The 27454-nt window shown below is 36.0% G+C and overlaps 2 protein-coding genes across 3 annotated transcripts; one reads left to right on the forward strand and one right to left on the reverse strand.

Moving 5' to 3' along the window:
* Positions 1 to 9722: 9722 nt before the first annotated feature.
* LOC107787398 (SNW/SKI-interacting protein A-like) lies at positions 9723 to 12767 on the reverse strand. Of its 2 annotated transcripts, none has more exons than XM_075220061.1 (2): positions 12588 to 12767; positions 9723 to 11859 (listed from the first exon to the last, which is right to left on the reverse strand). In XM_075220061.1, the coding sequence occupies exon 2, from the start codon at positions 11826 to 11828 to the stop codon at positions 10035 to 10037; it is 1794 nt and encodes a 597-aa protein (XP_075076162.1). In that variant the 5' UTR covers positions 11829 to 11859; positions 12588 to 12767; the 3' UTR covers positions 9723 to 10034. The 2 variants fall into 2 exon arrangements, with proteins under 2 accessions (XP_075076162.1, XP_016464446.1); XM_016608960.2 differs by having other exon boundaries at positions 9723 to 11862.
* A 1435-nt stretch (positions 12768 to 14202) lies between these two features.
* LOC107787399 (dolichyl-diphosphooligosaccharide--protein glycosyltransferase subunit STT3A) lies at positions 14203 to 27143 on the forward strand. The gene is made up of 23 exons (XM_016608962.2): positions 14203 to 14397; positions 14537 to 14599; positions 16504 to 16559; positions 16665 to 16736; positions 16922 to 17027; positions 17180 to 17230; positions 17600 to 17695; positions 17823 to 17882; positions 17982 to 18095; positions 18324 to 18410; positions 19308 to 19411; positions 19567 to 19662; positions 20427 to 20547; positions 20648 to 20728; positions 20816 to 20935; positions 21028 to 21249; positions 22932 to 23075; positions 24081 to 24267; positions 24351 to 24448; positions 25500 to 25579; positions 25673 to 25760; positions 26537 to 26626; positions 26708 to 27143. The coding sequence occupies exons 1-23, from the start codon at positions 14275 to 14277 to the stop codon at positions 26765 to 26767; spliced, it is 2319 nt and encodes a 772-aa protein (XP_016464448.2). The 5' UTR covers positions 14203 to 14274; the 3' UTR covers positions 26768 to 27143.
* Positions 27144 to 27454: the final 311 nt, after the last annotated feature.

Below are 27454 nucleotides of genomic sequence, written 5' to 3' on the forward strand. Positions count from 1 at the left end.
CACCGGTGTGTAAACAGAAGCAGGAAAATTCTGCAAGTGCGATGGGCTGGTCTTCAGTGTTCTTCCGCAAGAGCGAGATTTTGGTTGCCAAAGCGACGCCGCATAAGTGCAATTTGGTCTGTAGATGCAATCAAGCCTGGGGCAGAACTATATATCGAGATTTTTGGTCGTTTATTCACATTTTGGGATTTTGGAGCTCGGTTTGGGTGACTTTTGAGATGAATTTCAGCACACGAATTGGTGTAAACGTTCTTGACTCGTTTGTTATTATATTTCATGAATTAATCTTCGTTTTCGGCGTTTAATTATTGATTTTTACAGAGGAATCGGAGGAATTGTCTATAATTTCATAAAATAAGTTTCGAGTTTTGAACACCGATTCGAAATCGAATTTGAGTGAAACTAGTATGGTTGGACTCGTAATTGAATGTGTTGTAAGATTCCGTGAGTTTTGTCGGATTCCGAGGTGCGGACTCTAGTTTGACTTTTTGGTTGACTTCGGGGTTTTGATCAAAGATTCAACCTTTATTATTTAGAATTGTTTCGTTAGGTATTATTTGATGTATTTGAGTTGCCTTTGGTTAGTTTCGAGCCGTTCGGAGGATGATTGAGCCGGATGGCGCTTCTAGTGTATCGAATTGGCTTGTTTGAGGTAAGTATCTTATCTAACTTTGTTGGAAAAATTTTTCCTACTAATTGCTTTTTTGTTACATGCAGGGGTGATGCATATATGAGGTGACGAGTGTATATGCATGTGCTAGGGTTAATCATGCTCGGGGGTAAATTATATGATTAATTGTGCCTTATAGAATTACGTGACCTTCTTGTTTCATGTCTCACTTGACTTCTACATTACTAAGAATATGAAGTTAAATGTTAGAAACCGAGATTTAGCTTATTATAACTTTATAAATTTGACGGATTTTTGTGAAGCCATTGATATATTAAATTCGGTCATCACTATATTTAATCATTAATACATTGCTACGACCGTCATTCTTGAGATATTGGATTCCATAATTGAGTTAAAGATCAATTTTGAGACTTGTCGAAATACTTGAACAATAAAGTACTTGAGGAAGATATAAGCTGCGAGTGATGTTCATTTAGAATACTTGCTTAAATACTCTCCTTGATGTTATTCATACTTCCTACCTTGATTGTCAATGATATACATATGCTTGGTGAGGAAGAGTGTAAAGCACGAAGGGTGATGTTGTGCCATTGCATATACATTATCATGTGAGGAAGAGTGTAAAGCATGAAAGGTGATGTCGTGCTATTTTATTTACATTATCATGTGAGGATGAAAGTAAAAGCACGGAGGGTTATGCCATGCCGTTTCATTTATATTATCGTGTTCTCACTTACATTAACGTGAGGATAAGAGTAAAAGCTCGAAGGATGATGTCGTACCATTTTATTTATATTATCGTGCTTTTATATTATCATGAGTTCATGGTACGAATGGTGTTTCCGTACATGCGAGGACGAGGGACATGCATTATGTTGTGATATCTTTTCCTTGTGTATACATTTATGCCTTTACCCGGAGTTGTTACTGTTGCACCTGTGTTATCTACGTGACTTGTCGTTGTTGTTCCGTCTTTGTCCTCTATCTCGATTGTTGTTATGTTGTCCATGCCTTCTATCTGTTTAACTTGTAAATATTATGCCTTCCTTCTTGTTGTTATATCTACATCCATGTCGTTTCTATTTTATTGCACTTTAGTATAAGCCTTTTATCATGTTAATCATTCATGCCTCTATTTGTTAGCTCATAAAGATCATGCTTTTCCCTCTTATTTGTTATATCCACATCTATGCCTTCTACCATGCTAGTTAGGTGAAATTATGTTCTTCTTTCCTAATTGTTGTCATTACTCCTATACCTCCTACCTAGTCTATTACTGTTGTCCATATGTACTGCATTGTTCATTATTGCTACTTGTGTATTTTCTACTTTGTCATTAATATTATCAGCATTTCTTTCACCTGGTTGGTATTGTTATACGTATACTAGTGAGGATAAGATAAATGCACGAAGGGTGTTGCTGTGCCATTTAATTTGACGTCTTGAGTATATTCCTCACACTATGAAAGTATGGATTTACTATAGTGATTTGCTGGTTATCGCTCTAAGGAAAGGACTTGTCGTGATATTGAGGAATATTAACCATGATTTCTTCTAGTAATCATTTACAGCTTCGCATATTTGTTTCCTTGTACCATATTATGTTATGTTCTAATATTTTTCTATTGTTAGTTGACTGCATAGGTTATATCCGAGAGTATCTTTTAACTAAAAAGTTTCGTCACTACTTCATCGAGGTTAGTCAAGCTAGTTACTGAGTACATAGGGACGGTTGTACTCATACTACACTTATGCACCTCGCGTGCAGATTTTGGAAAGGAGTTGCGGTGGATGACGGGGGCTGACTCTGAAGATGTTCGTGCCTTCTGGATGTGGCTACCACATGTCTCTAAGTAGTTCTAGAGTTGAATTCTGTTATGTACAGTTCAAACATAAGTTGTATTTATTTCATATACGTTTTTACAATAATCCAGTCTTAGCAGCTCATATCTTGTATTGCCAGTCCTTGGGATATTGTATGCAATCCAGGTATATCAATTGTTGATCACCTTTATTTTATTAGAATTGTGTTAACTGTTAATTGCCTGACCTAACGGGTCGGGTTAGGTGTCATCACGATTAGTGTATCTTTGTTAACTGTTAATTGGCTGGCCTAACGGGTCAGATTAGGTGCCATCACGACTAATGGATTTCGGGTCGTGACGGCTAGGGATGGAAGTGGGTTAATCCAGACCCTCTTCGTCGAAATCAGGGAAAAACTAGAAGTGTGAATGTGGGTTCAACTTAACCTAATAATAATTTTTGCTCGAGCAATATATTTATGTTAAAAAATTCATCAGAATATATACAAATATTAAATTTTGATCCCAGTTATTAATACTTGAAGTTATCATCCTAAAATTCGAAACCCATAAAATTGAAATTCTAGCTTCGGCTCTAGTTGAAATACAATACTAATAATTAAAGTCAGACATCTCTATAACATCATCGCCATATAATAACCATTCATTATAAAATTTAAGTTTTTTGTTGGAACCAATTTTCATGTTATGTTATGACATATGTTTTATATAATAGCACTTTATTATACAACCAAAAAAATATGAAACAAACAAGGCTGTTATAGAAAGATTTATCGACACAATATGAAAAGTGAATGATTATTGGCTGCATCGATCTTTCCGTTGTGGTACTTTTTTCTTTATTACTTTTGCTCTTTTCTTTTGCCAGGTCTTGACCATTTCCTGGACCATACTCCAAAAAGAATTTTGAAAAAAGATTAAAAATATAATAACTTGAAAAGTTTACTTTGATTGGAAAACAAAATTGAGAAAACATGTGGTTTCAAGTAATTGACTAATAGCCCATTTGGTCAAGCTTCAAAAATCAGTTTATTTTGAGAAGTTTTTTTTTTTAAAAGTGTTTTTCTCAAAAGTACTTTTGGTGCAGTTTGTGTTTGGTTAATTAGTTTGAAAAGCACTTTTGAGCAGCAATTAGTGTTTGACCAAGTTTTAAAAAACTATTTCTAAGTGTATTTTTCATAAAGTGCTTCTCAAAAAAGTACTTTTGGAGAGACGCTATTTTTTTCTGTTTCTCCTTAAAAACACTTTTTTTCCTTCCAAAAGCTTGGCCAAACATCTCAATTTTTGGCCAAAAGTGTTTTTGGCTAAAAAAAAAGCACTTTTGGCCAAAAAGAAACTTAGCCAAACAAGCTATAATTCTTCTTGTTAATATGTACTGGTATTGTAAAATTTGTTTACACTTCTATCAGTATATAACTAAATCTTAATAGGAAGAATTTAAATTTTGTGCACGAGAAGAACAAACTCTAAACTATTCTTTACGTCATTAGAAGTTGTAATTAGATAAAGATTGACATAATTAACATCTACTTGTCTTACTTAAACTATGGGCTATCAGGTCAACAAAACCTACCAAGTCTGCTAATAACAGTTATAGACATCTTCTAGTTGTTTGTAATTAACGTTAATATTTTAACTGAAGCTCCAAAGACTCAGAAACAAAGTATCTCTGTTGCTGCATCAGGTTCCATTAATAAATTCAGCCACTAGCTATAGAATTGAGTGTTTTGTTAATTTAATTAATCATTAAGCAAATAAAAGTATCTATTACTAATAAATAACTATACAGGGTGTTTAAATTAAATTAAAAAGATCACTTCCTCGTGAAAGTGAAGTGCTATTGGAAGAAACCTAATAGATGCCTACACTCAATGTTGTGGTCTAATAGTCAATAAAGTGAGGAAGAATCACGAGGTCAGAGTTACCCCGAGGCGGAGCTAGGATTTGAAGTTTATGAGTTCTGAATTCGTCACCAAACCCATAGTTCATCGTAGTTACTGGGTTCGCAATTAAATATTTATTCAAATTTTATGAATTTTCTAATACAAAGACATGGTTTAAGCAACAACTACTGGTTCGTCCGATCCCGTAACTAATGCTCTCCCTCCACCCCTGGAACTACCTAACAGATATCGAATTAAATTGGTCGAGCTGCAAGCAAGCTGATTCGGACAACACGGTCACGAAAAAAATTAAAGAAATGACATCAACATCACTAGGGCACTTGATGTAACAATAATTCATGTTGGAGACATTGCTTTGTGACTTTTGCTTTAGTGAGGAGCAAACTGCAAAAGTATGTTTTGTTTAAACTCGATTCTTACGTGATTGGTCTGGTTAGTACTTATAATACTGTGGATTGTTTTCTTTTGGAGATACCAAAGATCCTAGGTTTTGTCATTCCACCAAACGGATATTTATTTTTGGTAGGTCTAAAATAGATACTACTTGATTAGTAATACTAAACCAATTTCTTTTTGATGCCTTCCCAAACCCTTCTAGTTAAATCTTAATTTTCTCCTTATTCCCTTCCTTGGGGGTGTCAAAACCTTTTAAAAATATGACCAAATCGATGGAACTGACTTTAGTCGAATTGAATTTTAGGTTATTCTTCATAATTGTATATATGATATGGGCCTATAACCATAGTGATTAATTAGGGAGAAATTTAAAAATAGCCAGATTTATAACTGGTCGTTAAAAACTAGCCCGGTTTCAAAAGTAATCGAAATTTAGCCACTTTTCATGTAAAGATAAATCTGTGCGAAAATACTGTTCAAAACCCGAAAAATACGCCAGTATATTATACTGGAGTTCCAGCATAAGTATGCTTGAACTCCAGCATAGTATACTGGAGTTCCAGGATAAGTATGCTGGAATTCCAGAATAATATGATGGATTTCCAGCAAGTATAATTGTCTAGTATAATATACTGGAGTTTGGAGCACCGGTGCTCCAGTCTCCAGTATATTATACTAGAGTCAGCAAAGTATACCGGTCCAGCATAATATGCTGGAGTTCATACACAGGTGTACCGAACTTCAGTATATTATGCTGGACCGATCTCTGTTACAGCGAAATAGTAGCTATTTTTCATTGACTTCGTAAACACTGACTATTTTTGAATGATCAGTTCGAAAACTGGCTATACCGTGCTATTTTTACTAAAAACTATGTATATAAAATATCTAATTTTATGAAAAGACCATGAATTCACGTTCTTCGCCCGTTGACGTATATTATTGGTGGTCACGGGCAAAAGACATGTTATTTTCAGGGTCTTTTTCTTAGTTCTCCCCAAATTAGTTCTTGGTAAACCTCTTTCTCCCTTAATGCATGCTTTCTTATCACCCATCAATTAACAACTAGCATTCACCCCCTCTCTTAATGCAGGCCTTCTTATCACCAATCAATTAACAACTTGCATTCATAGTCTCAACCACGAATATATTATTTTTCCAATTTCAATCCTTTAAACTTAAAGTTTTAAACAAATAATAGAATTTTGATGTTGAGTTCTTTAGTGAAGGCAACCTTGGATCGACAATAAAGATGTCTTCCATGCATGTAACCTATAGGTCACGAGTTCAAGTCCTGAAAACAACTACTAATGCTTGTATTAGAGTAGACTGTCTGCATCACATCCTTAGAATATGGCCCTTCCCCAGACACAAAATGCTTCGTACACTGGACTAACCTGCCAATATTGAGTTCTTTAGTAATGGTGTATGTTTTCATTGATCACCACGTCTCACGCATAAAATTGCCTCTTGGGTCCTCAATGAAAGATTGGTCACTTGGAACAAATTGCAAGTGCAATAACTACAAGATGTAAATGATTGATTGAAGGCGAAAGTATCATACATTTGAAATTGTGACTAAGTGGTGGAATAATTGTGTGGGTATCATACATGTGTCATTCTGGCGAAAGTGGTTGAAGAGCTATTTGAATGCACCCGAACAATTTTTTTGGCTACAATCTATACCATAATTGAAGTTCAAGTCAAACAAAAAAGGAACAAATTTTTAATTTGGAAAATATGTTTGTAAAACCTTTAGAATTCAAGTTTCTTTTAAAAAAATATACCTTGCAGTTTATTTAGGGGTGGTAATTTGAGCCCAAATTCATCCAACTCGCCCAACCCGTCCAGAGATTAATCGATTGAGCTACAAACATTTTAGCTCATGGGTTAATTTGGGTTGAGCCCAATTTAACACATTATTTTTATAGCCCATTCTAACTCATTAAGCAGCCCAAATACAACCCATGAAACTCACCCAAAACAAAGAGCTCTCAATTTTCTGTTCTTTTGTTTTTCTGCACTACTCACCCTACCCCTCCCTCTCGCGCAAACCCTCTCAACTTTATTTATTTTTTGTATTTTTAATTTTCTATTTTTTTGTTTTTCTGCACCACTCACCCCCTACCCCTGGCAAACCCCTCAAAATTATTTTTTTTACTTTTTTTTTATATTTTTAATTTTCTGTTTTTTTTCTGCACCACCCACCCCGCAAAACCCCCCTCCCCGAAAACTGTTTTTTTTTACCTTTTTTTGTTTTTTCAATTTTCTGTTTTATGTTTTTTCGTTTTTCTACACCACTCACCCACTCTGACTCCCCTACCCCCACCCCTACCCGCTAAATATTTTTTAACTTCCACATTTTAAGGTAAAAGGCTTTTTTATGCAAGATGAACATAGTTCTAAAATATGGGTCAAATTGGGTGCGTTAGGTTCTGACCCATTGTTTAGCCCATCTTAGCCCAAGTACACTTTGGGCTGAGTTGGGCAATGATCCATTTATTGACTTGCCCAAATTCAGCCCAATCTGCCCATTTGCCACCCACAAGTTTATTATACGGAAAGTGACCTATAAGAAGTTTACACCTGGCAATTACTTCATCGTAACCTTTGCATAGTTTCTTATGCTTCGATATCCCACAATAGCATTTAAAGCCAAAATTTTTAAGGTTTTTAACATGGCCTCTAGACCAAAAATAATTACAATCGTTAGTCAAATATATAAGATTCATTGAGTTCTTTATGGACGTACATTGTAAATCGAAATTGTAAGATAAACGGATCAAAAAATTGGAAATCAACAAATTATAGTACTCCACTTTTCTACAGCTAGTAATATTGATGAAGCTTTTTCTATGTAAAAAACCACTGCATCATTATAAACGAGGAAATGATCTCCTATGATCGGTTATAGTTTCAATATTTGAAAACAATCCTACAAAGATCTCCTGTGCTTTATTTATTTACCGATCTCTTGTGTTATATTTTACGACCCCTGTGAAAAAGGGCATATAACTGAAAGAACATCTCTAATGGGCCTTAAAACTGATCTCCTCTCATAAATTTGCCTCTATATGTGAAGAATTTTTAAGGGACTGTTGCACAAATACCCGGCCAGATTCAATATTTACTTTTTAGCCGGCATATATAGTTATATATTGATTATATACAGTTATACATATATTATTCATCTGTCAGCTATTATTAGTTTAAAAAATTAGGCGGGCAGCTATTTAAGTTAATTCTTCAATTTTGGAAGCACTCAAGTACTGAATGTAGATTTCTTTGGTCATTCTATAGTGGTATTCTGTTTATTTCTCACATGTGTAAGCTAACACATTAGATAATTCCAATTATGCATATTTCTTGTATGAGCAATTTTGAAAAAGAAAACTTATTCCAAGTTCCTCACCTAAAGAATAAAAGTTTAAGAAGTGTGAGCCAACTGTTTTTGTCATGTTATAATTGATCCTACTCTAATGAATTCTAATATATTAAACTTGCATTTGAAATGTCATATCTCTAAGCACTTCATCTTTAGTCTCAATACAAGAACTGTTTACAACAACTATTAAAAAGCATGAATAATACCACAGCTAGTAGCCGGAACAACAACAACAACAACAATAAATCAAGTGAATTCCTACAAGTGGGGTCTGGGGAGGATGAGATGTACACAACCTTACCCCTACTCTGGAAGGCAGAGAGGCTGTTTCCAGAAGCCCCTCGGTTAGCTAGTAGCCAGAACCAGAGAGTTAAAACAGTCAAGGCCAAAGTAGTTTTTCAGTTTATATTTATCATAGTTGTTTGCATCTGGTTGCTGTATCAGATTCGAAATTCTTACAATTGTGATCGAATCAGAAGTAGGATCACCGATGAAGGTGATTCTCAACATGAAGACACAAACATTATGAAGAAATCTGAATATGTTGTAAATAGGGCAGAAGTAGAATTTCAGACTAATGAAACAGAAATTTCTAGCTTTCATGACGAGAATGGAATTCCAGAAGAGGTTCGCAATGTAAAATACACGATGACTGAGTTGGATAATGAGCTTAAGATCAGTATGTACCTGGAAACAACATTAAGTTCGGATGGTGAACGTGTAAAAGCAAGCGTTGCTACCTGAGAGATCAGACAATTTAGTTTGAGTGAGAATGAGTTGAAAGAAGACAGGCATATTGTTATAACAGGAAACAGAACTTTGGCAAAGTATAGCAGTTATTGATACGGAAACTGGATTGTAGATTGCTAGAGTATCAAGAACAGAAAGATGACAACACTCTATTGAATCATATTCTGTCAGTTTAACCAACAAATACATCAGGTTACAGCTGAGAGGTATGTCTAACCAGTAAATACATGAGTCATTGTACAAGTATAATAAGGTTTGGTAATTCTAGTGCCAAAAGGTTTTGTGCTAGCAAATTTTTGCTACTTAACCCATTATTCTTTTCTTTTCTTCCTTTCTTTTTGTGGTACAACTCTATTGCCTTGCATAGGTTTTTGAGTGGTCTTCAACCATTTTGTTCAATAAAACAACCTTTCTGTTTGATTAACTTCATTTACTCAGTTGATTATGCCCTGAATCATGATACAAAGATGCCATAAAAACTTGCACAGGGTATTTACACCAAACCAAACAATTTAACTTTAGTTAAAATTAAAGTGACAATAGATAACGCTTAATCATGATTAAGTGATAATATGTGTATAAAAGACATACGTCTTATAATCATTGATTTGGTATAAACATCCAGTATGGATAAATTTTTCCTGAAAAGATACCTAGGTCACATGATTATTGTGCAAAGAGCGAGTTCCTTTGGACCAAAAGATCATTAAGACGAAAGCAAAGGCCTTACACCAGAAAACACAGACAATTTGCACTAAAAAAACAAAAAAATTCCCTGAAATTTCACATATCCAAACAAATTTATATATCCAACGGTCAAAATCACATAATTTAATTAAGCGATATGTATTCATCATCTTCCAATTCATCACTGGTTGTCAAGGAGGAAAGCAGTTGCAGCAATAATTGAACATGTTCCAACAGCCTGAAGATTGAGAGGATGACTTAAAACAATTTTAACTTCACACTGCAATAGCGGAGATATGTTACAACAGCATGAATATCAATAGTAGAAGAGTAATTTCATGCTGATGCAAATAGTAAAATGAAAGACAACTTGATGTTGAACTTCTGCAAGGCATTGGCAGAGATGCAGCCAAGATGGATCCAGAAAAATAAGGGCGCTATCACGGGAAGAGAACTCAACGGCCCTTATCGAAAGCAATACGAGTTCTGCTAGACGTTTCATAACCATCTCGCGTGGTGCCAGCACTGGCCCTCATGGTGCCTCCACTACCAACACTCGACATGGCTTTCTTTCCCTTCTTAACCTCTGTCAAGAACTGGTCCAAACCAAATGGATCAGCTTCCTCAACTTGCTTCTCAAATTGCACAGGTCCATCTCTTGTACTAGCCCTCTCGGATGTTCCAGCAAATGCCTTGTCAGGCTTAAAGCGATCTGTCTTCATGATCTTGTCCAGCTGCTCATCTGAACCTCCATAAATTTCAGAATCAACATCTTTCTTCGGTCTGTATAGAGTAGAAAGAGTGGGCTGAGCAGTAAATAGGCCCTTGTCATAGACGTTGTAGGCATCATCAGTTGCAAATCCAGAATCCATGCCTTTCTCCTGGTTAAACAATCTCTGGTCATACATGACCTCTCCTCTTGATGTGCCAGTAGAAGCCATCCCAAGAGCCACTTTTTCGCTGACATCACGGTCTCTATCTCTGGTGATCTTACTCTTCTTACCCATCGCAGCATCTTTTGCCTCCAATCTCTTCTCCCTCTCTCTCTCCCGACGTCGCTCCTCACGTATCTTGTCTCGCGGTAATCTCGCCTCCCTGTCTTCCCTTGACTCTTTGGGGTGATCTCTTGGACGCTCATAATCCACACTCATATCATCAACATTCATGGTGTCTCTCTCAGAAGGCACAGGTGCAGCAGCTGGGGGTGCTACACCAGTTCTCTCAGATCTTGCCTTGCGGGCCAACTCCCGAAGTTCCACTTCTTTCTTTTCCTTCTCTTTCATGATCATCTCTTTCTGAACCTTTGACCGCATTGCAACTGCTTCTCTGGCTTTCTGTTCTGCAACATACAGAGCCTCTGATAGTTTTGCAAAATTATCATTGATCTGGACCTCTTGAAGTCCCCTGCCATCAGCAGCAAGACGCTTATCCAGTGGGATCGTGTAACCTTTGGGGTTCTTCCAGTTTGATATACAAGGCGGAATTTTCCAATCCTGCTGGTCCTTCACTGTAACAGGACGAGGAGGAGAATGCATAACAGGCACAGGTGGAGAACCAGAGGCCTTAGGAACCCTTTTGTGTTTGAACTTCGGTGGCTCTATCGGGTCCACAGGCATCTCTACCATCCTAATAATTCTCTCCTTTGCACCCGAGTTAAAAGCTGCCGATTGCTGGGAAGGCTTATACTTAATAAACTTGGAGTCTTGAGATTGTGTGGGAACATTTTTGGGTTGTGCAGCACTCAACCGCACATTTACAATCTTCTCAAGTGCTGCCTTAGTCTCCTGCATTGTCTCATCGATTACTTTCTGCTTCTCGTCCAAATCCATCTCTTCTTCATCCTCGTCCTTCACAAACTTCGGGATAAGATCCTTGTGCTGAGAATAAACAATTTTCTTTGTGTTTTCGCCCTGCCTCACAATTGCATCATATCTTACTTCACCATGCTCGTCCACGGTAACAGGCAAAGTCTTTCCCCCAGCTTTCCAGTCTTTCTTTCTGCCCATATCGAGTGGATACTGAGCGTAATGGATTTCAGGGAATGCTCCTCCATCCCCAAAATCCTCGAGCTTAGATGGCTTAAAACCAGCCCGTTTTAGATAAGAGGGCACCGGAGTTGCCTTGATAACAGCAGATTTCTCTGCCTCAGTTGCACCGAACCTATTCTTGAACCACGGGTCATTTGTATGGTCATAAAATGTACTGGTAGCTGATTTTGCTGCTGGGAGAAGTTCCTTGAGAGACGCCATGCTGAAGACCCTGGATTTAAAATTCCTCCACCTACTGTACAGAGAGAAAAAGACAGGTACAAGTCAGTAGATCAATAAACTATATCTCAATGAACCTTAAAAAATATGCCGCTGATAAAAAGGAACCAACTAAATACTAAGTAGTACCAAATACCTAAACTTCAATATCACCATAAAAGGGGTTAATTACTTAATTATCGAAACTCTAACGTATTAACCTTAGCTTAACAACTGGTGTTGATGGATTGATTGGAACAAAGAGATATTATCAGGGAAACAGACGTGGCAACAACAACAATAACGCCTCGGTCCCAAACAAGTTGAGGTCGGCTATATGAATCATCACTGAACACGTTACTCCATTTAAACTCATCTGATGCCAAAATTATGGGCATACAGAAAAAAAGTATTCGATATTCTGTTAATTTTCTGCACGTATAAACCTATGAAAGGTTAAATCCCTACTAGGAAGCAACGGACCTACTGTAATAGTGCTAACGTCTAAAACTGCTTAAAACACACGAAATACTGATAAAGATTCAATCTTTTGGCCATATTCACTATTTAACTAGCAAAAATACAAAGCACTATACAAAGCATATTTGAGGCTATTATTTATGCACCGAGAGTATATACAAAGCATAAGATCTAAATCACAGTTCGTAATTCACAAAAATAATTGAATAAAAAAGAGATTAGGGTTTCGGCCTGAAGAGATGCGCATAGAAGCAAATACAGGGAGAGAAGAAAGGTGCTTACAATTCGATTTCACAGCTGAATTCGCCGGAGAAGGAGATGAAGGAAAGCACCCGCCGGAGCGTGGAGTGAACTCGCCGAAGAAGACGTCGGAATTGTGAGTACTATTTAATCAATCGGAATTTGGATTCTCCTTTTCGAAGCCGGTTTATTTTCGGCCAGTCCAACTCGTTTGAAGGAATGGGGGTTGTAGGTTTGAAATATTTATAAGGCCTACTTTATCCTATTCTTTTTTTTTTTCTTATATAAAAGGGAATAAGAAATTGACCCATTCTACCTTATATATAATTTCTCTAGTAATTGATACTATAAAAACATTTTTTTAATATTATTCCAATTAGGAGAAGTTATTAATGTAAGAAATATTAATTATGTGGCACTAATTGCATTTTCAAAAAAAAAATCCAGAATAAAATTTTCAATTAATTATCTTATTTGGTAAAAGATTTAATTATCTTATTCAAGTTAATGAATTAATAAATTTCATCCAATAACACAAAATTTAAGTGTTTTGTTATATATGACAGAAGTTTTATTTTATTTATTAATTTTTTTTACGAGAAAGTCACATTTAGTGTTTGATAATAAGAAAATATTTTTCGGGGATTCTTATTATTGTTGCATGGTACGATCTTCAATAACAAAATAAATAAATAATAACATAGTATGAGAAAAACATTTTATCTTCAATAAATGCTATTAACAGGTACTGCATGGTTAACCAAAAAAAAATTGATTCAAAGATGAAATAAATCAATAAAATCTGAAATAGAGTTTGAAAAATCACAAACTCTCATGAAATATATGCAGTTGCAATTTTAAGATTTGACCGAGGAGTTTCTGTAATAATACAAAGTTTTAGGAACCAGGTGCAATTTCACTTTCTGCAATGTAACATACTTTTCCATTTTTACCCCGGAACCAAAAGAGTAAGACAATTAAAAAAGCCAAGTAGCACTACCGAATAAAAGACTGCCACGTTGCTGTATGTCCGAGGAAACCAATTGAAACATTCGAACCAGGATGGGCGAAAAATATGGTCTCTTACATTTGGAAAAAGTTTAAATAGCCTTTTAAATATAATCTGAGCAATTTGATCCTTTAAATTTGCAAAAAATCAGCATTTTTAGTCCTTATTAAATATTTAACCGAACTTTTTTTTTAAAATTTAATAAGAAATATTAAAGAAAAGAAGATTTAAGGAGATCTCACATCCAGAGGTGCATTGCAATTTTTCCAGTATTTGGTCTATTTTTTTTTTTATATTTCGGTTGTATTTTTTTGAGGTGTAATTTATGCTATTTTTAATACTTTTAGTGTCTAATATAACTTTGGGTGTTATAATTTTTGGCATTTGATGGGTGGTATCTATTATTAAATTATTTCTTTCACAATTTCCTTTAAATTTAAAATTATGAATCTGTTAAATATTTGACCGAGACTAGAATTGCTCTCAACTCAAAAGGTCAAAACTGTTCAAAAACATACTTAAGGGACCAGTTTGTCATTTTTCACCAAAATGGCGATAAGAAATTAATGGCTTAATAGACATTTTAGTTAAATCGGGAGGACTAATCCGTCTTTTCAAATGTCAGCTTCTACAAAGTCTCCTCAAAGACCAAAAACCCTGCGCGCAACTGTACTGTCACTCTCTTTAGCTCCAAACTCCAAAGCTTTCAGTTGGCCGTTAATGGCGGCCTCTTCAGATACCGTAGTAACGCCGTCAAGCCTCCGTCAGGCTTTCGGCAATGTCTTCTCATTATTCATTCTCATTCTCATCGGTGTTCTCGCTTTCTCGATCCGTCTTTTCTCCGTAAATTCCTTTAATTCAAATCTGTTATTTGAAGTTAATTTCCTAGCGTGTAATTTAGATCTGATTTTTGATTTTCTTATTTTCCAGCATTTTTACATTTTCATTTGATCACGTGTGATTGATTTGTGCTTTTTAACAGGTGATTAAGTATGAAAGTGTTATTCACGAGTTCGATCCTTATTTCAATTACAGAGTTACTCAGGTTTGGCTTTTATTCTTTATTTTTTAGAAAAGTGTAAAGTAATTAATTTTATTTATGTGGTACTATATTTTTTGTTATTTTGTTTTAAATGATGTACTGCAGCATAAATGTACTTATTAGAGTGATAGAGCGAGGACTGGATCGTACATTTTGGCTCCTTTTTAGAGAATGATTACAAGAACTATTTGAATTGAGCTGAATTTAGGGTTAAGGATGCATGAGAAGAATTTAAACGATCAACGACAATAGATCCGATGACTTGAAAAAATGAAATGTATAATTAGGTGCAATATAAGCAGGTTGATGCATTTACGTTATGCATTCAAGGGCACAGTTACCCTGTACTTGTGCTGGTGGAGTAGCATGTTCCTAGTGGAGTACACTTAAGCTGGCCCGGACACCATCGTCACAAAAAGAAGTGGATATACATTATATATTGTCATTGTTTTCTGTGGAGTGCTTTGATACGGTATTAAATAGAATAAATGTTACTAAAGAAAACATGAAGATAGAATACGTTATGTTTTCTATCCATGATCATTCAATCAACTATGCCTCAATATACGCGTTACTTAATGAAGAACCCTTTTTTCTCCCCATTTTTTTTTTTGGATTAACTGAAACTAATTCAAACTCGGTGGATAACCAACGCAGCTCACCCATCTACCCCCTACACTTAAATACCAGATATGGTCTTCTTGTGGGGCGGTTTCATTGTGATGTTCTATCCCAATTCAAACTTCAAACTCATGACATGTGCCTAGCACACATCTCGTGTTGTACTACGTTAGTAGTACCTTTAATGTTAACCGATGGCGCTTTTCTCCACACTCTTCTATATGCTACAATATCTTCTCAAGGGTATCATGGGTGAGCTTTTATACCATACAAAGTTAAACCCATTCAAAAAATGTTAACTTTATTTTTGGATCTATTCTATTTGAAATGTACTATGATATTTCAATCCTGTCTCAATAACCTTGCCCAATCCTTGGACAGTTTAATGGGATGGGCGAGTAATTAGAACTACATTGACAAATTTTAGTGGCATCCTTGCGTACTATCATTAATGAGAAATTTGCGAAAGTTGTAGTGTTTTTGATTTACTTCCAGGATAGACAAGATGGTAGCTCGTAGAAGATTAAATTTGCTTTACTTACCATATCATGCGAACACCGTAAAGTTTTCAAAGTTGATAAGTCCATTATGTATATTTAGATGCCCTGGAAAGCTACATAAGTCATATTATTTGGTCAATTTACCTTCAGTAGGTGTTTGTTAGAATGTCTAGTTCTGGGCGCAAAAAGTGGGACTTCCTTTCCAACATTTACACTATTATTCATGGAAACCAGTAAATTGGGTACTTTAGAAGAACTGGCAAGAGAAAGCTTATTTCCACTTTGGAATTAGTCAATTTGTAAGTTACATGAGCTTTTAACTATAATAATATGTTGGTATAGTGCAGTTATTCGTACTAATTTTGACTACCCAAAAAGAACATACTGATTTTGGGAAGTATGGTGTCCGTTGATACTGAATTAACGTTGGAGTAGGTCAGATGAACTTTAGTGCTCCTTCTGAGTGTTTTGATAAAGCAATCCTGTAAAAAGTTTGTTTTAGGTCATCACTTTTTGGATTCTTATGCTCTAGATTTTTCATATTTTACACTGTCAATTGTGGTGCTAATCTTGGATCTCTTTGATCATGAAGCTTTGTTTTTGCTGCTTACTCAATTAGAATTTTATCTCCCTCGGAAAAGTTCTATCTTGTCTCCATTCTTGTAGAGCATTTCCCTGGATGATAATAATTATCATATAATTATTGTTATTTTACTAGCATTCATATTAAATGTTTGTCGGTACCACAAAACAATCTGAAGTATAACCACGCTTTGCCAACTGCAGTTTCTGACAAAGAATGGAATTTACGACTTCTGGAATTGGTTTGATGATCGGACCTGGTAATTTCGATTGTAGGAGTGAATTAGTTATTCCACACAATGTTGTCATGACTTATAAGTTCTTAATTGAAAATGACAGGTAATTAAGTTTTCCTTCTCTGATAGGTACCCACTTGGACGAGTGATTGGTGGAACTGTTTACCCTGGACTGACATTGACCGCTGGCACCTTGTGGTGGTGTGTATTATGGATCATTATTCTTGAGCACTCTTTTCTAGTTACCAGTCTTCAGATTATGGGAATCTTTGTTGTGTTTAAATTTATGAACTGATCAATTCATCCACCTCGTTTTCCTTATCTTTGAGTGTTATGATATTCAGGCACCAAGGGAATAATGGTTTTATCTATATATTTATTGGCAGGATACTTAATTCTCTGAATATTCCTCTTTCTGTGGAAACTGTTTGTGTATTTACTGCTCCTACATTCTCTGCCTTTGCTGCTTGGGCAACATACCTTCTGACAAAGGTTCGTTATCTGGCTTGATTAAATCTTTTTTCACTTTACCAAATTGACATAGATGCTTCTTGTTGCTTTTGTTCTTTTGAAAGTGTAGCAACCTAGACAAATTTCTCTGTTGTGAAGCGAGAGCTCTAAGTCCTACGACTCTGCTTTTGTAGGAAGTTAAAGGGCCTGGGGCTGGACTAACTGCTGCAGCTCTATTAGCCATGGTAAATTCTTTTGCATGCATTTTCATTTGATGATTCCAAAACGTGAGTTACATGACCCTTGGATGGTTTTTAGCTTTTATGTTGGATGCATTGGGTTCAGAAAGAACACAAACTATTGGGTGCGTGCCACTGCACAAATGTGTACTCAAGCCCTCAGCCAACTTTATTATACATTCTTTTTAATCTTCATTATACCTTTAACTTATTATACTCTTTTAGGACAACGTAGCATTTTTCTTTGTCAAAAAGAAAGTAGCATCTTGTTTTGGCTTTACAATATATTTGGTAGTCTAGACTTACCTTTTATTCGGGAAAAATTGCTTGTCCACTTTGTTACAATGGTGAGTTTCATTTTCATGCTGCCTGCAGGTTCCGTCCTATATATCTCGATCAGTGGCCGGAAGCTACGACAATGAAGCTGTGGCCATATTTGCCTTGATCTTCACTTTCTATCTCTATATAAAGGTTCAGTCATGTTCAGCTTTTAACTAAGTTGTGTTACATGCAATATTTCCAGTGTCTATCCTTCTATCGTTAAGATTTTGGCGTTCCACTTTTATTTTGGTGGAATGATGGTGATTGTTTGGTGCAGACACTGAACACGGGTTCCCTCTTTTATGCTACTCTAAATGCCTTGGCATACTTTTACATGGTAGGCATTTACTTCCTCATGGTGATTGCTTATTTTACCTCATTCTGTTCTTTACTATATCTTTGCTTTTGAATTTATCGTAGTTCCATGTTCTTTCAGGTTTGCTCATGGGGAGGATATACCTTTATTATCAACCTTATTCCAATGCACGCCCTACTTTGCATCGTAACAGGGCGCTATTCTTCACGGCTTTACATTGCCTACGCTCCATTGGTAAGCACTAGTACCTGGGAACCTTATGCTTTATTGATAACAATTTGCAGTGGTGATTCCAAAGTCAATTTGTTTGCAAAAATATTCATAAAGTTTTGTGTCATCTTAAAAGGAGTGTTTTAATGAGTAAATTTCCGCATTAAAATCTTCTGGTCTCAATACATTGCCATTTACAATTTTCTACAAAGTTGAGTTTGTTTTATTCTTCTAACTATCATACGGCTGCAGGTTATCTTGGGAACGCTATTGGCTGCTTTGGTCCCTGTTGTAGGTTTTAATGCAGTCATGACATCAGAACATTTTGCTTCATTTCTGGTAAGGTTCATTTCTACTCTTTTATCTCAGTAGTTCAGTCGTGGTCGAGCATACATGATTGATGATGCATTCTTGCATATTACCAGCCTACTTTAAGATATTCTCAACGTACCACATTCGTCGAGATTAGCCTTGGCTGTCCTTATTTCATTATTGAAGTGTGAGGATATTAGAATCCTCAGGCTGAAATCATCCTGTTGCATTGGGATTGCATGGTTTTGGGTTGTATGATTATGATTGTAGTGCTACTATTTCATTACCACTGCCTTCCTCTCCATCCAGTCCCCACTTTCTTGCTTAGTAGATGTCAAAATTCTATCTACTTAATGTAAAGCCTTCTAAACAAATAACCAATACATTTTTCCATTTCATTTGAAATGCGGCATCACTTGATGAGATTAAAAGTTTAAATTCATTGAAAGTATAGACTACTTCTACTTTGGTCCCACTCACAATTAATAATATAATAAACTTGAACTACTTCAACCTCTTTCTAACTCAAACTAAGGCCATTTTAATATGTTTGTAGGAGCATTAGATTAAACACATATACACTATACCAGTCTATGTCTTATTCTACTATGCTTTGTGATTATCAGCTTTTATAAAAGGGGCAGATTAGGCCTAGTTTTCGTCTTTGTTAGAAAAAGGAACTAGGAAGTTCTTTATCTTTATGAAAAAAGATTGCTGGAATACTAGAAAAGTAGCTTAGTTGCCTTTATGGGGGTGGAATAGTTAAATGGATGACAGGAAACACTTTTAAATGAAAATGAATGATTATATTTGTGATGATATCTAGAATACAAACCAATCTGACCATGTTTGCAATTGTTATGGACATTTCCGGGTCCTCATTAAATTAACACGTGCGCTGAAATTTCTGATGGCTGTGTACAGGTGTTCATAATTCTCAATGTTGTGGGGCTTGTCTATTACATCAAAGGGATTCTCACACCAAAAATGTTCAAAGTAGCTGTGACTCTTGTTATATCTGCAGGCTTGTAAGCTCCTCTAATTTATATGAATAGCTTGCTATACTCATGCCTAGTGGAGATTTAATGAATTTAATTGGATCAACCCCTTTTCAATAATTTATTTCTGTTTTTGAATTCTGTTATTTGCTCCGGTGATGATTGCTTCTTTTTTCGTTATTCAGGATTGTTTGCTGCGCTGTGGTAGCTGTGCTAATTGCACTTGTTGCCTCTAGCCCAACAAAGGGATGGAGTGGACGAAGCCTTAGCCTGCTTGACCCGTAATCTCCTTGCTTTATGATTCGTGTTGTCATCTTCTATGGATACTTTACATTTTCTTTAGTTTCCTACTGCAAAAAGAGGACACAGTGATTCAAGTGAAAAGCGATCTCGTTTTTGAATTTGACTTTAAAGGTGAAAAAAAGAAGAGAAAATAGGAGAAAAAAGCTTTTGCTATCTTTGTGTTAGGACTTAGGACTCCTCTCCAAGTATGCTTTAGTCTTCTACTTGTTATCATTGTCTTCTTGTACTTTGTTTGCCATTCAATGACTCTTCGTCTACTGCTGTGTCTCAACGTTTTTCTTTGCTAGTGTACAATCCTCTTCTGTTACTGTTTTGAGAACTTACCTTTCTATCGGCTTGTTGAAGTAGCGTTTTATTGATGTATTTTTTGGACTGTTGGATGTAGAAATTAGTAATATTAATGGGATTTTTGATGTTATAAGTACTCAATTCATGAATGATCTGTAATTTTTAATTTTCCTTAAATTGTACACGCACCTTCTTGCTTGTAACTAAAGCTCTTGCTTCTAGTCGCTCTTAAAAATCTTGGAATCTCTACTTTGTGCTTTTCGGGCTTTTTGTCCTTTGTTAAATTCTGGGGGCGCTGCTTCTAGGAGATTTAAGATTCCACAATTCTGACTAAAAATCTCATTGATTCTTATTTTGTTATGATTCTGGTGCCATTGCTCCTTTTATACTTATATTCGCCCATGCAGCGTACTGAAGCAACTTTCTGTCTGTTCTTGTCTTTGAATTGAGACAGAACTTATGCGAGCAAGTATATACCAATTATTGCCAGTGTTAGCGAACATCAACCACCTACTTGGCCTTCTTACTTTATGGACATAAATGTATTAGCATTTTTGGTCCCCGCAGGCATTATTGTAAGTGTCAATTTTCAGTTCCATTTATCTTGACTTTCTCATGTTGTTAATTTTATCTTTCTCTAGGCTTTGAATCAATCTTTCCTTTTGCCATGTGCAGGCATGCTTTTTGCCGCTGACTGATGCTAGCTCCTTTGTGATTCTTTATTTAGTGACTTCAGTATACTTTTCTGGTGTTATGGTAAGGGATATCAAGATTTTCTGGTTTGTTTTTTCTATTTTCTTTAAGCTTCCCTTTTGAGCATCATTCCATTTGCTGAAATCACAGGTCCGCCTAATGCTTGTACTGGCCCCAGCGGCATGTATAATGTCTGGGATTGCTCTGTCATCAGCTTTTGGTGTTTTTACTCGATCAATCAAATTTGCATCAATTGGTAAACAGGTTGATGTAAGTGTCTTTGTTGTTCTTTAGAAGGTTATGCCAATCGTTAGCTATTTGATAATTCCGAACTAATACTTGTCATTTTGTTCGCTATCAAGGCAGGGGATACTGGTAATGGTGTTACGCAGAATGATGTGGTGAAGCCTGATAAAACTGAAGAACCACCAAAGGAAAAAGCTTCAAGAAAAAAGAAGAAAGAAAAGGAGAATGTGGAAAAAACTCCTATTGTTGCTAAAAGTGAGAGGAGGCTTTTGATGTTACCCATGGAGGCTTCTGTTGTTGCTATTCTTTTACTTATGTTGCTGGGTGCCTTTTATGTGGTATGTACCTTTGCTCTGCCATGATGAATTACCTATGTACCTTTTACTTACTACATTCCCATGTAGTAATTCCTTTATTATGTTTACATATACTATGAATTAAATTCTTTTTCTTTCCTGTCTGATAATGATACCATTTTTAGAGGAAACATGTCATAATAATTTTGCTTGGTTGAGGTGGTGCTTTTGCCAGTAGATTAATTGTTAAATAAGCGACCATTTTTTAGTTCTTTTAACGGTACAATTCTTGATTGCTACCTTTTTCTGTTGATTCCCTGACAAAGGTACTTGGAGAAAGCAAGCTCTTAAGACTAGTCAAGCTTCAAATTCAATAGCTAGATGATGGTCCATGCCTTAGGTCAGGGTGTCGCATTACTAATATTTGGAGGATTCTATCCCACTGCTGAAAACAAACTCTTTTTCTTTTTTCCTCGAGAAAGGAATTTTCCCCTCATTGCTTGGCAATCTGGATGCTATCTCCCTTTTCATTCATGTATCAGCCATCATTTTTCCTAGTTGCTGTTTCTGAGAATATAAGGGAAAGAGTGGATAGGGAATTAATGCTGACCTATCCTGAATAGGAGAAAAATAGAGATCAAATTCTATACAGGAAGTCCTTCCTCAGTACAAGTTAGTTAACTTTGGTAGTGCATTCCTTTATTGATAGATTGCTGCTTTAAGGCTGATGAGTAACTTGGATCAGTAAATTAAGTGCGCATACACGCATATGCGCACACACAGACATTGGTGAGAGAAGGGACTGTAGGATGATTGAATTCCTCCGGACACATGAAAACAACCCAACAAGCTAACCCAACTTAGCTGTGGCTAACAGTTGCTTTCAGTGGGAACTCTTCCCTGGGGATGATTAGGAACATATGTCCTGGGTTGCTTGCATGCTTTCCATGGGAACTGTGCTCTTGAAATGATTAGGAGCATATGTCCTAGGTTGATGATCCCTGCGTGAGCTACCTTTTTGTTTTGTTGATAGCAATATAGAGATAGAAGTAGCTGCAAATGAAGGATGATCTATTATGTCGGAGGTACACTTCTTTTATGGGTATATGTCATAGTAAACTAATAAAATAAATGAAAAGTTCCAGGAACTCACTGTTGGCATGTGCTGCAGTCCTCATTTCCTAGTGAGGGAAACATCTTAAACTTACGGCTCAGGAAATGACAAAAACAGAAAGCTCTAAATTCTTTTTTGTATGTACTTGCTGAAATGCAAACCTGGTTTTAAGGCAAGAGGAATACAATCTCCTATAGCAATACATAGTCTGTCAGTTTGTAGATGAAATTTGATCTGTCTTTGATGAATATCTCAATTTGATGACTTAGAACAAATTGCTTGTCCCGTTCATGTGTTGTGTTAGTTTTAGTTGTACACAACTATCTCAGCGCCATCCCAAACTGAAAATGGGGGGGACACGGCATCTCAAAGTAAGCACAGATTACATGACAACAATTCAGCTGATAATTGTTACCTAAATTCCATAGGAATCAATGGAAATACCTTATGCCATTTGCATTTCTTCAAGTACTCATATTCCCTTGCAATGTAGACCTTTCTTTTTTAAAAAATTCTCCGTTATTTCTTTGTTGACTTTTTTGAGAAAAAGGTAATTGTATTATAATTTTATTTCTCTGTTGACTTGATCTATAACTAAATTTCCATATAGGTTCATTGTGTCTGGGCAGCTGCAGAAGCTTATTCAGCTCCATCTATTGTCCTAACATCACATTCGCATGATGGACTTCATGTATTTGATGACTTCAGAGAGGCTTATGCATGGTTGAGCCACAATACTGATGTAGATGATAAAGTAAGTTCTATTGCACAAATTTCTGGTTTACTTTTGGAATGGATGTGGTGACGGAGCAGTTATTTGATATATAGTGGTGCAGTAGGATATTGTACTGGTGGCCAAGAATTTGCTTAAAGTATATTTTCATATGGACTCAATTCAGCTAGTAATTTATTATATTTGCTTGTCTGAGAGTTTGATGTCGCTTGGTAATTTGTACCAGCTGAAAATATCTTTTTAGAATATTCTTAGGTAACTATTTAACTTTCTGAGATTATTGGTGGAATACTAGCCAAGATTCTATTGGGGTTTGTTTTCCAGAGAGATGGAATACTAGAGAATGTGTGATCTGAAGATTGTTGTTCAAACCCAGTTGGCATTCGATGAGTAATTAGACCCTCACAGCTGATATTGGAACACGAATTTGGAGTTGGCTTCATAAATTAATGCAAACCTTTGCTGCCAAAAGTTTACATGAAGCATGCTCGCCGTAAGGAGAGGCGGAGTGCAAATTGGGGCTCCGATGACTTATGTAGTGCTTTAGTGGAGCGCTGAGGTGTGCATCTTAGCAAAAACCAGCCAACCTACAATTGTTTTTTTAGTATTAGATGAATTCATAAGGTCCACAGATTCCTTCTTGAAATTCTTATGAAGAAGGTTCCTTCTTGAGAAAGAAGGCACACAACAATAAGGCAAAACGATATATTTTAGAAAATGCTCTGGATGCATATGTTAATGATTGGTGTGATGCGAAATTAGAAATACAGTGTGAGCAAGCTAGTCACTATATCTAAATTTTAGAAACTTAAACTTGTTCATTTGAATCAAAATTGAATATAGTTTTATATGTGATCAAAATGGTTTTTTACTTTGTAAATTATACTTCGTTGCTTTATTTTCAATTCTTTTACCCAAGTAATTATTCAGTGTTTGTAGTTATTTTCCTGCTACATGCATACATAATATATGTGTGTGCGCGCGCTCAAACACTGATGTATGTGTCATTCTGCTAACTCTTTTCAGGTGGCATCATGGTGGGATTATGGCTATCAGACGACTGCCATGGCAAATCGCACTGTTATTGTTGATAATAACACCTGGAATAATACACACATTGCAACAGTTGGTACAGCCATGTCCTCTCCTGAAAAAGCAGCCTGGGAAATCTTCAATTCTTTGGATGTAAAATATGTTCTTGTTGTCTTTGGAGGTTGGTACTCCTAATGTTGCTCAAGCTCAACCAAGACTTCTTATTTTTTAGCCTTCAAGTCTAATGCCTACCATCAACTTCAGGTCTTGTTGGGTACCCCAGTGATGATATCAACAAGTTCCTCTGGATGGTTAGAATAGGTGGGGGCGTCTTCCCTCATATCAAGGAGCCTGATTATCTGGTGTGTGATTTTCCTTTACCAACTTCCTTCTTGGCCTTCTGATTGACTGTTGTTTGTTTCTGAACTTGATGTAGTGGCCATTAATATTTTACTTTGATATGCAAATATGAGCATACCTGTAAAATATTACCCCGACGTTTCAATTACATGACATACTTTCCTTATTAGTTCGTTCAAAAAATAATGACACATTTCTATATTTGAAAACAATTTAACTTTAAATTTACCATTTTACTCATTTTACCTTTAATGAGAAGCTTGTATAGTGACACCAATGTCATGAAATGTGTAATCCCATAAGTTACAAATCTCTTATAGCCTCACAAATATTATGGCATGTTTAAGACCAAAAGTTTGAAAACTCTTCCTTTTTTTCTTAAACTCTGTGCTGTGTCAAACTACGCCATAAAATTTGAAAAGGAGGGAGTATATTTATATGACAGCTGAGCAGTACTTTCTTTTTTCTTTGGGAGGGCCCAACAGACTGTAAACTTGTGCTGTATATCCCATCAAGATTTTTTTTTACCATGGAAATCTCTGAGAATGTACCCTGATCTTTGATGGGTAGTTCTTTTGTTGCTTTTTTTTTTGTTGATAAGGTAAATTGTATTAATCAAAAGGGAGAAAACTCCCGTATACAAGAAGTATACCAAAAAGTAGAGAATAGTTCTTTTGTTGCTTTCTTGATAATATATTTTACGAGGCCAGTTCTAGGCTGATTAAGGATTCTTCCTTCTGGAACATTCACAGGCTCTTGTTTTCTTTTTGTTGAGAATGAACATTCACAGGCTCTGATATCGTTATCATAATATGTGGTTGCCTTTCTTTAAGTTTTAACCCGTTTTTGAGCCATTTATGAATTGTTTATCAAGTTCATGCTCTTGGTCTTGGGCTGTAAGAGCTACAACAATGTTTCTCAGCGTGTTATTGTGCATCAAATATCTGTTATCAAGTTCTTGCTCTTAGGCACCAAGAGCTACACAATTGATGTTTGAGTTTATCTTGGAATCATAGTTTCAATTCCATTAATCATATCCTTCTTTCTTGAAAGAGAGACGGTCAGTACCGGATTGATTCTATGGCTACTCCAACCATGCTGAACTGCCTTATGTACAAACTATCTTATTACAGGTGCTAAATTCTTGAGAACACGCCCGTTTATTTTTTGGTGGCTTTTGGGCATGAACATCAAATTATTCACACATTCTCTATTTTGTGCTTTAGGTTTGTGGAGACTGATGGGAAGGGTTTCGATAGAGTTAGGCGGACTGAAATTGGAAAGAAACATTTTAAGCTCACCCACTTTGACGAGGTAAGCATTACAGCATATTTTTATTTAAAGCTTGCCTTTGTAGTAAATGAAGTAGTGCAGTTTGTAGTTGTGAAGCTATGTTGCATTGAATCTTTGCAGCTCCAAAAATGCCAAATGAATTGTCTTCCAATTATAATTTTGATTTGTGGGCTGCGTGGTAGAAATTGATTGTGAAACAACAAAAGTTTGCTAAAGCATTTTTCTGCTCACGACTTATTTGCTTCATCGGGCTTATCACTGGCCCTGTTTGTATGCTTTCAGAGGATGGGTGAATAGGAGCTCTGTTAAGGATATTTGTCCATCCATACCCCTATCTTTGGAGGTAGAGAGGCTGTTTCCGATAGACCTTCTGTTGAGGAAAAATGTTTTAAAAACAGATTTGACTAACACCCGCATACATGAAATAATCCGTTGATGAGCTATTCAAGATCATATGGATATTATAAAATAGTCTAATAGATGAAACACGGAAGTGCATAGGATATTTTTATTAGTACTTAGATGTATTTTAATGTTATTGCTCCATCCATATGTCAGAATTGTCAGATAATAATTCAAGAATCAATGATTTCTGATATTCCATGATCATCAGTAGATAACACTTAGTGCAATGTAGATTCTAGATATTATGGAATATCATGGAAGGGGCAAGGATGTTGGCTGTATAACCTGTTTACAGGTGTAGGAATTGCAGAAAAATAGTCCGTGCATGACTTGCATTTGTTCAACCTTGTGTGGACTACTTGTCATTTACCTTATATACGTATTTTATGCAGGTGTTTACTACTCACCACTGGATGGTCCGGATATACAAACTAAAACCCCCTAAGAACAGAATACGTGGAAAGACAAAGAAGTCTAAATCGGTATGTGTGTACTCCTCTGTTTGACGAATACATGCATCTTTAGATATCTGAAACAAGTATTTTTCTTGTGAAAATTGGCAGAAATCTAACTCAGCTAGCTCGAAAAGAAGTGCAACACGAAAGAAGAATCCCTGGCATTAAAGGGCTACTCATAACGAGCAACTTTTATTTATCAGCTTCATGATAGGAATTCTTCATACGATGAGCTTTCATGTGAAAAGGATTGTGCTAAAACGCTGCATCTTTTTTCCTCTAATGTACGTGAAATTATCCCATATTCTGTAGTCCTCTTACCTTTTCCTTCAAGTTTTGAATCGCCTTGATATTATATAGAGAAGACATTTTCCCGGAGCTCCTTCCTGATATACTTGCAAGGAATCACATGTATCTATTGCTCACTGGACCAATTAGTTTACTTTCCAAAATGCTCATCTGAGTCCATCACCTTTAGTTGTAATTGAGACTTTTGAAGTGTTAAAACTATTCGGGTGATATTAGTGATAGACATTTTTTTATCTCTGCTACTCTCAAGTAGAAGTACTAATTTTTCCAATTTTCCCAGGCTTTAGAAGCTGTTTTTTTTTCTTTTTCCAAAATACAGTTGGTGTTCTAGTTTACACGCACTTTGATTATCCCACTGCGTACTTGCTACCTCTCATGTACTGGGTAACTCTGCCCTGTTATTACAATATGTTTGTTTTGTTTTCTGGTTGCCCCCCCCCCCACCCCCACCTACTCTAGGCTCTGTCAAATTCGAATGAATTTATTGGTCTTCGACGATTAAACAGTTGTCAAATATAATTTCCTGCTATAATTAGAAGTGTGCCT

The sequence above is a fragment of the Nicotiana tabacum genome, chromosome 8 (genome assembly GCF_000715075.1).
Source record: "Nicotiana tabacum cultivar K326 chromosome 8, ASM71507v2, whole genome shotgun sequence".
In the NCBI taxonomy this organism is placed as follows: Eukaryota; Viridiplantae; Streptophyta; class Magnoliopsida; order Solanales; family Solanaceae; genus Nicotiana; species Nicotiana tabacum.

What these genes read in the sequence shown, in the direction of transcription:
- LOC107787398 (XM_075220061.1), bottom strand. Translation starts at nt 11,828, where the DNA reads ATGGCGTCTCTCAAGGAACTTCTCCCAGCAGCAAAATCAGCTACCAGT.
- LOC107787399 (XM_016608962.2), top strand. Translation starts at nt 14,275, where the DNA reads ATGGCGGCCTCTTCAGATACCGTAGTAACGCCGTCAAGCCTCCGTCAG. An exon ending in ACATTGCCTACGCTCCATTG is followed by an intron (nt 18,096 to 18,323) that starts GTAAGCACTAGT and finishes ATACGGCTGCAG; the next exon opens with GTTATCTTGGGAACGCTATT. An exon ending in TACAAACTATCTTATTACAG is followed by an intron (nt 25,580 to 25,672) that starts GTGCTAAATTCT and finishes TTTGTGCTTTAG; the next exon opens with GTTTGTGGAGACTGATGGGA.